General features: G+C 38.6%; 1 protein-coding gene across 1 annotated transcript in view; it reads left to right on the top strand.

Moving 5' to 3' along the window:
* The window catches only part of cfap251 (cilia and flagella associated protein 251), a 35,415-nt gene that overhangs the window by 9,335 nt on the left and 12,631 nt on the right, over positions 1-13,449 (top strand). The window contains exons 5-10 of the mRNA XM_052032513.1: positions 474-554; positions 2,485-2,562; positions 4,315-4,359; positions 5,115-5,329; positions 8,378-8,572; positions 11,476-11,726. Coding sequence (XP_051888473.1) covers positions 474-554; positions 2,485-2,562; positions 4,315-4,359; positions 5,115-5,329; positions 8,378-8,572; positions 11,476-11,726 — 865 coding nt within the window. The remainder of the gene's footprint in view (positions 1-473; positions 555-2,484; positions 2,563-4,314; positions 4,360-5,114; positions 5,330-8,377; positions 8,573-11,475; positions 11,727-13,449) is intronic.

Here is a 13,449-nt window from a genome sequence, read left to right as displayed (position 1 = left end):
TTCTCGTTGATTATATGTGGCCTTATACCTTTGTGTAATATTGCCAAAGGGCAGCATGTGTATAATAAAGAGGAGGGCAAAGAAAAGTCCTTGTGAACTGTGCAAAGGTAATATCACAAGGGTGAGAAAAGAACTCTTTGCTGGAGATGCTGTCACAACGATTTGTTTAGAATCAAATAAAGATTATCCACTAAACTGGATAATGTGGTTAAAGATGCCTTGGGTAGAGAGAAGGCAAGGAAGTATAATGCAAATACTCTTTGTGGAAACTTGTGCACAGGTAGCATTATGCACTATAGCCACAAAGTATGATTTGTGATCTTGGTTTGAGATGTTTCAATGCTTGGGAGGGGTCTGAATGGAGAAATGGAAATTATAAATTTAGAGCTATGAAATTTGTCAGAAATATTTGCATCCCATTCAGTGCTGCTTTCATTGTGACTAAAACCACGTGTTTATGCTTTTCTTGAAAGCGAGTATCTATATGGGACTGGAGTTCAGAAAATAAAGAACCACTTTGTTCTGTGGACCTGAGTCCTGCCTTTGACCCTCAGGTATGGTTTACGTTATATACTACAAGTTCATAGAGTTATATAGCAGAAAAACCGGCCCTTTGGCCCACCATGTCCATGCCAACTTTTTGCCCTCATACACCAATCTCATTTGCACCCATTAGGTCCATATCCTTCAATGCCTTGCCTAATCAAGTGCCTGGCTAAATGTCTCTTAAGTGTATTTGATTCCACCACCTCTGGCAGCTAGTTCCAGACATCAACCATTCTTTGTGTAAAAAAAAAGTTTCTCTCAAATCCCCTTTAAAACTCCTTCCTCTCACCTTAACCCTACACCATCTTGTTTTTGATACCCCTAACATAAGAAAAAGATTTTGAATCTATCTATGCCTCTTATAATTTTGTATGCCTCTTATCAGGCCACCCCTCAGCCTCCTTCACTCCAGGGAAAACAAGCCCAACCTATCCAACCAATCCCCGTAACTGAAGTCCTCCAGTCCAGGCAACATCCTGGTGAATCTCCTCTGCACTCTCTCCAGCATAATCATATCCACCCTATGGTGTGTCAAACCAGAACTGCACATAATACTCTAAGTGTGGCCTATCTAGTGTTTTGTAAAGTTGCAACATAACATCTCAACTTTTATATTCTACACCTGACCTATGAAGGCAAGCATACTTTCTGACTTCTTCACCACCCTATCTATCTGTGATGCCACTTTCAGGAACTATGGACTTGAACGTCAAGGTCTCTCTGTACGTCAACATTCCTTCATGCCCTACCATTTACTGTATGTGTCCTACCCTTATTTGACTCCCCAAAGTGCATCACTTTGCACTTGTTGGGATTGAATTCCATCTGCCCAACTTTCAGTCTGACCTGAATCCTGCTGTAACGTTTGACAACCTTCTCTGCTATCCACAATGTCACCAACTTTCATGACATCCGCAAACTAATCAGTTAAGTTATTTTAAAATAATATAAACCAAATCAGCCTCTGTGCAATACAGTATACGTAATGTTTTCAAGCCACATTAGCTGGCTTTTTGGCCAGTTTCTACCAGCCTTCTACTGTCATTACAATAAGAGATCGAGCATCTTTCAAAAAGCCTTACTTTTAAGTGTGATTTCTAATCCAGTGATTATTTAAAGAAAGATTTACATTTATATGGTGTCTTTCATGTCTTCAGGACATCCTAAAGTACTTGACATCCAATTATATACTTGTACAGAAAGACCTTGACGTTCAAGTCCATAGTCCCTGAAAGTGGCATCCAATACTAGGAAATATTGTCACTCCTGTCATGGAGGACGTGACTGCAAATTTGTGCACAAATTCCCACTACAGCATTTGCAATAATGAGCAGGTATACTGTTTTAGTGATGTTTGTTGAAGGAAAAACATTTGACAGGACACCAGGGAGAATTCTCCTGCTCATTGATTTCTATCCAGAAACAACTTTGTCCCATTTTTATACTTCTGTGCCTTAGCTATGCTTTTGATTATTCCAAGGTTTATTTATCTTAAAAGTCATTCTAATGCTATGTTTAAAGTGTGCTTCATTTATTTTGAGAATGAGACCAGTTGGTCAAAAGTTATCAATATTTCCATATTTCTATGAAGTGTTAATTTTCTTTGCATTGTCTACTTTCTGATCTAAAATTAACTGAAGGGGAATATTTTCCAAACTGCAAAATCTTGCTTGATCTTGCATTGATCATTTATTTTTGTAAAGAAGTTCTTCAGAAAGTGATTACATAATTCAGACTCTAAACATGACAAAATCTAGTTTACATTTGCAATTATTCAGTTGTTCAGTTATCAGGAATGAATCTGTACTGGAAATAGATTTGGGAATTTTAATTTATTTTAATTTGAATCACTTGGCTGGTAATCACGTTGACTTGACTTGTACAAGGCTGAAAAGTAGCTTGATGGCATTTTAAAAGTTACTGTTTTGTTCTTTCTAGACATTTATAGTATTTAATCCTGAAGATAATACTGAGTTGCTCAGCAATAATAAAACTGAGGTTGTATTCTATAGTTGGGTGAGTATTAAAGAATATTAGTGGAGCATGATTCATCCTGTTTCTTAATGCATTTTTATTTTGTTTGACGTACAACAGAAAATGTATACAGACAAGCCATAAAACATTTTTAGTAAAGTTGTGTATGATGCTGGGTATATAAACCATGACACGTTTAATTTACTGGCTGTTTTATACAGTAAAATACAATGTAGTAATTTAATTCCTTTAAAATGTGATGTCTTTGTTGAAGGATTTAGTGAGGAAATGGGTACATTTGCCGTTGACATCCCTACTGTTTGTATCTATGTAGGTTTGTTTATTTTATATATTCAAATGCATAGATTCATAGAAATGTACAACAGGGAAACAGGCATTTACGGCCCACTTTGTCCATGTTGACCGTGATGCCTACCTACACTAATCCCATTTGTCTGCATGAGGCTCATATCCCTCTACTCCTTTCCTACCCAAGTAAAAGTCCTCTCCAGCTTACAAATGCATGACTTATGTACAGCCCATACATACTTAGGACCATTTGGAAGACCAGCGGTATGGATTTTCCGGCTGCTGCGGGGCTGCAGGAATCTTCTGCTGTGTGGGAACTTGGTTCACAGCCACATTTCTGACTTGTGAACTGTTCGGGTTATGAACAGTTCATAGGAATGGAACCCTGCCGTAACCTGGGGAGGATCTACCAGTCCAAATGCTTTTTAAGTGTTGTAACCATATCTTCCTTTACTACTTCCTTTGGCAGCTCATTCTAACTATTCACCACCTGATGTCTGAAAAACATATCCCTCAGATATCTTTCAAATTTCACCCTCCTCACTTTAAACCTGTGCCTTCTAACTTTAGACTCCGCTGCTTTGGGGGAAGAAAGATTCTGATTATCCATTCTATCTATGCCCGTGATAATGTTGTAAACCTCAATAAGAATACCCCTCAGACTTCTATGCTCCAGTGAGAATAAACCCAGTCTATTCAACCTCTCCTTATAACTACAGCCCTCTATTCCAGGCAACATCCTGGTGAATCTCTTCTGCATTCTATCTATTGCTACCACATCCATCCTTTATTAATACCACTTACTATCTTTCTTGCAGTTGCTTACACATAATTAGATCCATGGTGCACACTTGCTATGAATATTGCATGCCTTTTTAGGTTCATTACTCAAGTTTTTCCCATGGATAAGAGCTCTAAATAGGAAAATCCAGATTACTCTAGCCAGTTATTATCTCTTGAGGCCAAAAAGGACTTCTGTAACTTTTTATAAATTCAACTCCAGTTCACATACTGACAACCTGGTGTCTATCACTGTTGTACTTTGCTCTCTATTACATATGGGTACTGAAGAGCAATTGAAATGGATTAAAAAGCAAAAGGTAAATGGAACATAATTTAGTCTCATTTTAAGACATACATTCTGTCCATTATATAAAATTCTATGTTAATATTTAAAATGGAAGCTGTATTCTGTAATAACAACCCTGTTCTTGGGAAGACAAAAAACGGTAAAGAGAAGGATTTGCTCAAAAATCCGTTCTCCTTGTTGATCAGTAGTCCTGACTGAATAGTTCTTCTATTAAAATCCCTAATAAACAGCAATCTAAAATGGATCATTGGCATACATAGAACTTGCCTCATGCCATTAGGAAACAATTTTAATTGTCATTTTTTTGCTGGTAATTTATGCACATTTAAAAGTGTAACTTACATTTAAAAAATATCAACCTTTTATTAATCTATGTATGCATTGAATGCCTTTAGAAAGAGAACCAGCTGGAATTTGCATCACCAATTCTTACAGATGAAGTAAGTATTGATAATATTTTGAAACATTAGAACTTGAAACAAGCTATATATATGAGTAGGCCAAAAATTAACCCAGTATAGAATTACTAAAAAAAAACTCCATAATATTTTCTGTTTCTGTTGTGTTTCAAAATGTCTGAATTTTAAAATTAACATATCTCAAATGAAACTAAAGTTTAGGAAATTTTGGTTAGTGCAGGAAAGTGGCACTGAGGTAAAAGATCAGTCATGATTTTATTGGATGGCAGAGCAGGTATGAGAGGCTGGCCTACTAGTGCTTCTATTTCTTATGTTCTATTTTAACTGCTCAGTACCTAACAAAAACACTTAATGATGTGTCGGTTAACTCACAGCAACATTTACTTAAGCAAAAGGTTGAAAGATGGTGTGGTGATGCCAAATGACTGTGTGACTTGGTGGGAACAGGCACAAGTTTGAGTCTTGCCTTGATCAGTCCCTGATCTGAGCAAAGTAGAAGACAAAGAGTCTGATCTTTCCCTGAAGTGGAACTGAAAGTCAAAAGAGACAGGCAGACGAGCGGTCTCCAATGCACCCTGATGGAGGCTGCAGAACCATTTTCCTGCTTGGTGCAAGGCATTCAGCCAAGACATTTTACAAAGAGTACTGTATCTCCTATTTGCTGAAAATAAATTATGTTTATTCAGTTCCTACGATTATAAGATGGATAGCATTTTCCTGCTTGTGCTCAGTTGTTAACTTTCCAAACTTTACCCCTGTGACCTTTTTATTCACAGACATTTGACAAGGTTGTGGGACTCTACAGTCAATCAGTTTTCCATCTTGTCCCTTCACAAGTACTCACTGCTACTTCTGCAGGGAATTTGGTTATCTGGGACACTGTGGGTACAACTCAAATTCAATTTGATACTATGAGATCATACAAGAAAAAACCTCTTAAACTGGTGAATTTACAGAATGATAGTATTACAGTGGTCACTGTAACTGACAGGTAAGGAAGAGGAGGGTTTTCATTAGTCAATTACTTGTAGAACTAAGATGTGCATTTAACTTTCATTGTAATCATATAAAATTGTATTCAAGAATGGTGAAATAGTTTTTGCTCGCTTACTGTTCTCGCCCAAAAATTCTGAGAAATCACAAATCTCAAAGTTGAACATTCCAAAAACATTGATAGTGTTATTAATGGTGGAAAGTGACAATTCTTTTTGCAATTTTGAATTATAATAATGCTTTTTCTCCTTAGGGGAGCCCTAAAGCGTATATGGAATCACTTTGATCCAAATTAAAAAAAATCAAAATATAATTCTTTATAAAAGAATGTCAATAAATCATTTTGATTAAAGTGCAATAATAAAGAGATAAAAATATATTTAGAATTTTGCTTCTGTGAACTAGAGGAGGATGTTTCTATATTTTTTTTCTTTTCAGGGTTTACGTGAAAAACAAAATATGATTATCGAATAGGTGTTCCCAAAAGTCATTTTTTAATACAGATTCATTTGGAAAAAAAAAGTGAATTGTAGTAAAATTCCACAATCTGTTATCAGATTGTTTGGAAATCCCAATGGATCGCCATTTGGTTCATTGCTGATCTGCACAATCCTTTCAACATACCAGAGCCTCAGTTCATGCATCCCCTTTAATATACTAGGCCTCTATTTCCCATGCCCCTTTTAACACTCTGGGGTCTTGGTTCCTGCGCTCCCTTTAACACATCAGAGCCCTGATTCCTGCACTCCTTTGAAACACACTATGGCCCTGTTTCCTGCGCTCCCTTGAAACACATTTGGCCCCCATTTTCCTCACCTCCTTGGTCCAAATCAGAGCCCCATTTGAAACTTGCCAGGTTCTATTTCCTGCACTCCCTTTAACCTAACTGTGTTCACTGGAAAAATTATGCTACTACTGTGTAACATGCAAAAGAAAACAAATTAAAAGTGTGTTGGAGTATTGGAATAACATCATCTAATTGTCTGGAAAAGTATGTTTACAGCTGAGCTATCTGAATACTCTTTTGGTGTTTAAGACCATAATTATGCCACATTTTACAAAATTATTGCAAAATATTTTCTCAGAGAATGTGATTATAATACAGAATAATGGATAACAGTAAGTACTTCCAATGTTGTTCCTGCTGAGAAATTTGGTTGTCATCATGAAGCATAACTCAACGTGTGCTGGAAACTTGAAATCATTCCATGGTACCTGATGCTATTTTGAATTGTACAATGTCTGAGAGCTCTGGAGATTTTATGTTGTTTTAGGTTAGTTTATATACTGGTATTGCTGACATCAACTGCTCAAAAGTATGGTGAGTAATAGCTTACATTTCATAGGACGTACAACTGCGACAATTATTGGATAATTTATCCAGTTTTCAAATCTCATTTCATTTTTAAATTTCTGGTTTACCAAAGGAAGTTGCAAAATGACAAGTCATGACATAAATATTAGGAAATAATATGCCCAAAATACCAGAACGTTTTGGTAGATAAATGATGTAGTTCTGTAAGAGAAGACCACAGTCAGTGCAGATCACTCGTAACATCTCTTCCTTGCTGACAATCAACGCAGGCGCACCTCAGAGATGTGTGCTTGCCATCTATAAATTTGACGATGACATCATTGCTGTTGGCAGTATCTCAGATGGCAATGAAGAGGTGTACAGGAGTGAGATAGTTTGGCTGGTTGAGTGGTGTTGCAACAACAATCTCGCACTCAACGGCAGCAAGACCAGGGAATTGATTGTGGACTTCAGGAAGGGGAAGTCGGGAGAACACACACCAGTCCTCAGTGGTGGAAAGGGTGAGCAGCAGTGAGTTCCTGGGTGTCAACATTTCAGAGAATCTATCTTGGGCCCAACACATTGATGCAATCATGAAGATGGCATGCCAGAGGCTCTACTTCATTAGGAGTTTGAGGAGACTTGGTATGTCACTAAAGACTCTTGCAAACTTCTACAGATGTACGGTGGAGAGCATTCTGAATGGTTACATCACCGCCTGGTAAGGAGGCTCCAATGCACAGGATCGCAAGAGACTGCAGAGGGTTGTAGACTCAGCCAGCTCCATCACGGGCACAACCCTCCCTGCCATCGAGGACATCTTAAAGAAGCAGTGCCTCAAGAAGGCGGCATCCATCATTAAGGACCCTCACCATCTGGGACACACCCTTTTCACATCACTACCATCGGGGAGGAGGTACAGAAGCCTGAAGACCCACACTCAATGTTTCAGGAGCAGCTTCTTCCCCTCCACCATCAGATTTCTGAATGGTCCATGAACCCAGGAACGTTACCTCGTTATTCCTCTTTTGCACCATTTATTTATTTTTGAAACTTATGGTAATTTTTATGTCTTTACTGTACTGCTGCTGCAAATAATAAATTTCATGACAAATGTCAGTGATAATAAACCTGATTCTGATTTTGAAGCACAACTCGGCTCTGCCAATTAGACCATTCCAGAATTGACACTAAATTTATTGATTGCTGGTGGAGCATACACCTGTGCACAAAATTTCAGGTAATTGCAAAAGGCAGGATAAAATGGGCCAATGTTCTTGACCCAGAATTTTTGCCATTTATATCAGAAATGCACCATGTTTAATTTAAGCTTATTGAAGTGATATCCAAGTGTTTGGACCATCAGTTGCCTGTGGTATCAGGAATCTCAGGACTGTAGTAAACCTTACCTCAGACCTCTGACTCAGGCTCTGTCACTGAGTGACATCTGCATGAATAAATGTTGGCAGAAGAGAAGACAACTCATGAACACTAATTCTAGCCTCCATCTTCAACTGGATTAAAGGACTCTGAAGCTCTTGGAAGAACTGAAGGCAGGCGCATTTAAAGTGAATGCTCAATATTGGGTAGCTCGTCAGACTGAGGGATGAATGCACTGAATATGATGATGCAAATGTTCATATTTTTACATTTGTTGACATGTTATTTAAGGTAAATCTAAGTTAGTGTTGATACAATATAAATTGATTGTATTTGTTTGGATAGTAATTACATCTTTAATATTTATTACAGGTACATAGTGACTTGTGATGTCAAAGGTTGCATCAAGTTTTACGATGAAGAGCTTTGCTTACTTAATTGGTATAGTAACTTAAACCTGGGACCCATCCATTCAATTTCCTTCTCCAGTCAACCAGCTCCCAAAGTCAATGAGAAAACCTCTTACCCATCAGAGTCTACCATCAATGCTGAACAATTTGTTGTCAGGTTAGTAACGGTAATATTTATTTAGTTGAAGTCTGGTTAAACAATATGACTTACAAAATTTCTATGTAATCATTTCTTAATTATAGACACCATTGCAAATTTCTAATTCATAGGAATATATGGCATAAATCACATTAGTGCTACATAATAGTTTATAGGTATCAGAGATGAAGTCCAACCTACAAACTAATGTTACAGAAATATAAAGAATTTTTATTTATCTTTGACCTTTGAAATGTCTCAAGACTGTTTCTCCCCTCCTTTTTCTGCCTCTTTGCCCTCTGTCTTCTGTCCTACCCGGAAGGTGATGCTCTCCTTTTTCACATGGCCCATCTCTAACTCTTCTCTTCCTTTTCAGTTTCTTGGCACTGCTAATCTCCAGCACCATACCCTAGTGGCTGTTCTTATTCTGATCTAAGGCAAGAGGCTCCTTTGACATCACTGGCAAACATATGGCAGTATTAATAAAAGTCATTAAAGTCATAAGATGTATTACTTGAATTGGCTGTTGTAAGATGCAGAATATGTCATGATCACTCCAACCCCTAAACTAAACCCTTTAAGTTAATTAGGAAAATTACTTGTATAATCACTGCTTTTCAGTGGCCCCTCACTGACAGAAGAATGCCCAAGCTTCTATTCCTGCATAAGCCATAAAAAATACTATGATGAATTGCAAAATCAACTAAAGTTATGTAGATGGTTGAACCAATTGAAAAAGGAGTATTTCCAAGTCTGCTTTCTGACATAATGTGGAAATAAAGCAAAAACAATTTTAAGCATATCTCCTCAATCCTGTGTTTTAGTTTCCTTGGTTTCAGATATGCATCAAAGTTAACAGTTAGGAGTACAGGAGGTTGGCAGTAGGGTCTCACCAGCTGTGAAAGCCATCCTGTTTGTGCTGAGATAGCCCTTATATTATGCTGAGTCATGCTAGAGTGCTGGGAACTTGGCTACTGTCAAAGAACCATGCAAAGGAAAGTGCTGGAACAAAGAGCACTACCCAGGGCAGGTGGATGGCAGTTTCAGGGAAATGAAAGCTACAGAATTGCGCAGCACAGAACTGAGCCTTCACTCCACCGTGTCCATGCTGACCTTTTTGCCCATGTACACTGGTCCCATTAGCCTGCATTAGTGCCATATGCTTCTACACCTTGCTTACTTAAGTGTCTGTCTAAATGCTTCTTAAATGTAGCTATTGTATCTGATTCCACCACCACCTCTGGCAGTGAATGCCAACCACTCTCTGTGTAAAAACAAAGATTGCCAGTAAGATCCCCTTTAAATCTCCTTCCTCTCACCTTGAAAATATGCCCTCTTGCTTTTGATACCCCTACCACAGGAAAAAGATTTTGACCACCTATCCTATCTATGCCTCTCATAACCTAGGTACTTCTACCATGTCTCCCTCGGCCTCCTTCGCTCCAGGAAAAACAAGCCCAGCCTATCCAATCTCTCCCCACAAGTAAAGTCCTCCAATCTAGGTAACATCCTGGTGAATCTCCACTGCACTCTCTCCACTGCAATCACATCCTTCCTATAGTGTGGTAACCAGAACTCTCAATATTCCAAGTGCTGCGTAACCAGTGTTTTGTAAAATTCCAACATTACATCCCAACACTGATGTTCTATATCCTGATCCACGGAGGCAAGCATATGCCATATGACTTCACCATCCTATCTACTTGTTTTGCCACTTTCAGGCGACTGTGGACTTGAATGTCAAGGTCCCTCTCTTCATCAACATTCTTTTGTAACCCATCATTTACTGTATTTGTCCCAAAATGCATCACCTTGCATTTGTTAAAATGACATTCCCTTACCCAATGCTCCACACAACTTTCCAACTGATCTATATCCTGCTGTATCCTTACATAACCTTCCTCATGGTCTGCAATTATACCAGTTTTTGTGGCAGTCGCAAATTTACTAGTCATTCCCCTGCGTTCTCATCCAAGTCATTAATATATATCACAAGCAGCAAAGATCCCAGCACTGATCCCTGTGGTTAACCACTTGTCACAGACTTCCGATCAGATCTACCATATTCTGTCATTATTTTCTTTGTACTGTATATTTTCATACAAACAACACAATTTTATAACAAAATTTAAAAAAAACAACTGATGCTGAGAATGAATGAACAATTACAAGAAGTATTATTTAAAACTAATATATTCATTTTGAAATGAAAAAAATCTAACCATTCCAGGATAGGAGAAAATGCCTTTACGTGTAATTATCTCTTTTGAGCGCTCTGACTTCTCAAAGCCTTTCACATTTACCAGAACCAAATGCTAGGATTCCTTGAGTTACAAAAGTTTTGAAAATGTTTCCCAAAGCAAAAATTCGTAAATCAAAAATGCCAGGCAAAAGACATTATGGGAATTTTGGTACAATGTATTTTTATGCATGGAGAGTAGTAAACTATTCATTACGGTGAAAAATAGTTTTCTAAATTGAGAGCACACACACGAAAGAGTCAATGACATTATAGTGAAAATTTGTAAATTGAATGCTTGTAAATTGAGTAATCCCTTTATTACAGTGGTAGCTAAACCAGTGTTTTATGAAGGTCCATTATGACTTCCTTGTACTCTATACCTCTGTTTATAAAAATACAGGAACATGTATGCTTTTTTATCGATTTTTCTCAACCTGTCTTGCCCCTTTCAACTGTTGAGGTTTCCACAGGCAGCTTTTATTACTATTTCCTTGTGTTCCAAGATTAATCATGTAAACTGGGAGATAGGCATTGCTTCAGCAGGTTTAAACTAAAGAGGTTTCCAAAATTTTGATCTCCTCAAGGCATAACAAGTTGTTTACATATAAAAGGCAAATTTTCACTTATTACAGAAGTATTAAAAGTATGTTTTTATTTTTTGTCTATTTATTCCTTATAGAAACTTTGTTGTAGCTACAGTTGATGCTACAGTGGCTCATGTAACTGGAGATGGGTGCAAACTTGAAATGTTATTGCAGGAGCACAGTGCAGCATTACATGCCATAGCATGTCATCCCTCTCAGCCGCTCATCTGTATGGGAAGCTATTGTGGACTTTTGAAGGTCTGGGACTATGAGAAGAAGAAACCTATTTGCAGCAGGCTCTTTGGAACTGGGAGTTATATTCAGTGTGTGACCTATAATAAAACAGGTACGAACGGTCATTTTAAGATATTTTAATTTTTAGTATTTCAGACATTCATAGTCAGCACCAAGCTCTTTGATGTCAGCTATAGGAATAAAAGCAATGCTTCCACAATACCGTCCAAACGAGGAGCCTCTGTACACGAATGTGGTATTTTTCAATGTTTCCTATCTGCTAGCCACTGTCCGTGAGACTCCTAATTGAGTGCTAATTGATCTTGAATTAGGGGCAAATTAATGTTGTGATTCATGTTTATTAAGTAGTGGATTGAACTCGCCAGTTAGCGAATACATCAGCCTGAGTTATATTTGTATCTAGGTCCTGGATGTTAAAGAACAGTGTAGTATTCAGGCCCTCAAATCACTGGCCTGGAGTTTGCTGGTAAATGCAGCTGGTTCTGTGGGGTTCAGCAGAAGAACTCAATCTTGCTGAGATGCCCAGAATTTACATTGGGGGAATCCATTTTTGGATCTTGTGCCAAGTTAAATCTGATAAAGATTAATTTCAATAGGATTGTAGCGCTGCACAGTGGAGAGTAAAGGGGATTAGATAGGCACATAAACAGGTGGGGAATTGAGGAATATAGACCACTTGTAAGCAGAATTACAGTTTAAATTGGCATCATGGTTGGCACAGACATTGTGGGCTGAAGGGCCTGTTCCTGTGTTCTACTGTTTTATGTTCTATTTTCTAAATATTTAAATTGAGAAGGTTTTCTCAAATGTCAAAGCTGTCAAGGGAGCTTCAGGGTCAGTGTGTTGTTGGAGATCCTGCTCTCTTTCAGGCCATGTTGCTGGCATTCAGGATGCTTCTGACCACAAGCTCGGCCCTCAGCATTTGCACCAGATAAGTTTGGGCATGAGGTGACTGTGAGCAGCAGACTCGTTCCAGCAAGATTTGTCTAATGGCGTTGCACATGGCTTACGTAGAACCATAGAACAATACAGGCCCTTCGGCCCACCGTGTTGTGACGACCTTTAAACCACGCCTAAGACTATCTAACCCCTTCCTCCCACATATCCCCCTATTTTAAATTCCTCCATATGCTTATCTAACAATCTCTTGAACTTGACCAACGTATCAGCCTCCATCACCACCCCAGGCAGCACATTCCATGCACCAACCACTCTCTGGGTGAAAAACCTCCCTCTGATATCTCCCTTGAACTTCCCACCCATTACCTTAAAGCCATGCCCTCTTGTACTGAGCATTGGTGCCCAGGGAAAGAGGTGCTGGCTGTCTACTCTATCTATTCCTCTTAATATTTTGTATACCTCTATCATGTCTCCCCTCATCCTCCTTCTCTCCAATGAGTAAAGCCCTAGCTCCCTTAGTCTCTCCTCATAATCCATACTCTCCAATCCAGGCAGCATCTTGGTAAATCTCCTCTGCACCCTTTCCAACGCTTCCACATCCTTCCTATAATGAGGCGACCAGAACTGGACACAGTACTCCAAGTGTGGTCTCACCAGAGTTTCGTAGAGCTGCATCATTACCTCGCGACTCTAAAACTCAATCCCACGATTTACGAAAGCTAGCATCCCATAAGCTTTCTTAACTACCCTATCCACCTATGAGGCAACTTTCAGTGATCTGTGGATATGAACCCCCAGATCCCTCTGCTCCTCCACACTCCCCAGAATCTTGCCATTAACCTTGTTCTCCACCTTGGAGTTTGTCCTTCCAAAGTGTACCACCTCACACTTCTCCAGATTGAACTCCATCTACC

Source organism: Pristis pectinata, chromosome 17 (genome assembly GCF_009764475.1).
Source record: "Pristis pectinata isolate sPriPec2 chromosome 17, sPriPec2.1.pri, whole genome shotgun sequence".
Classification (NCBI taxonomy): domain Eukaryota; kingdom Metazoa; phylum Chordata; class Chondrichthyes; order Rhinopristiformes; family Pristidae; genus Pristis; species Pristis pectinata.
Note: the sequence above shows the minus strand (reverse complement) of the source record. Positions and strands in the feature narration are given on the sequence as shown.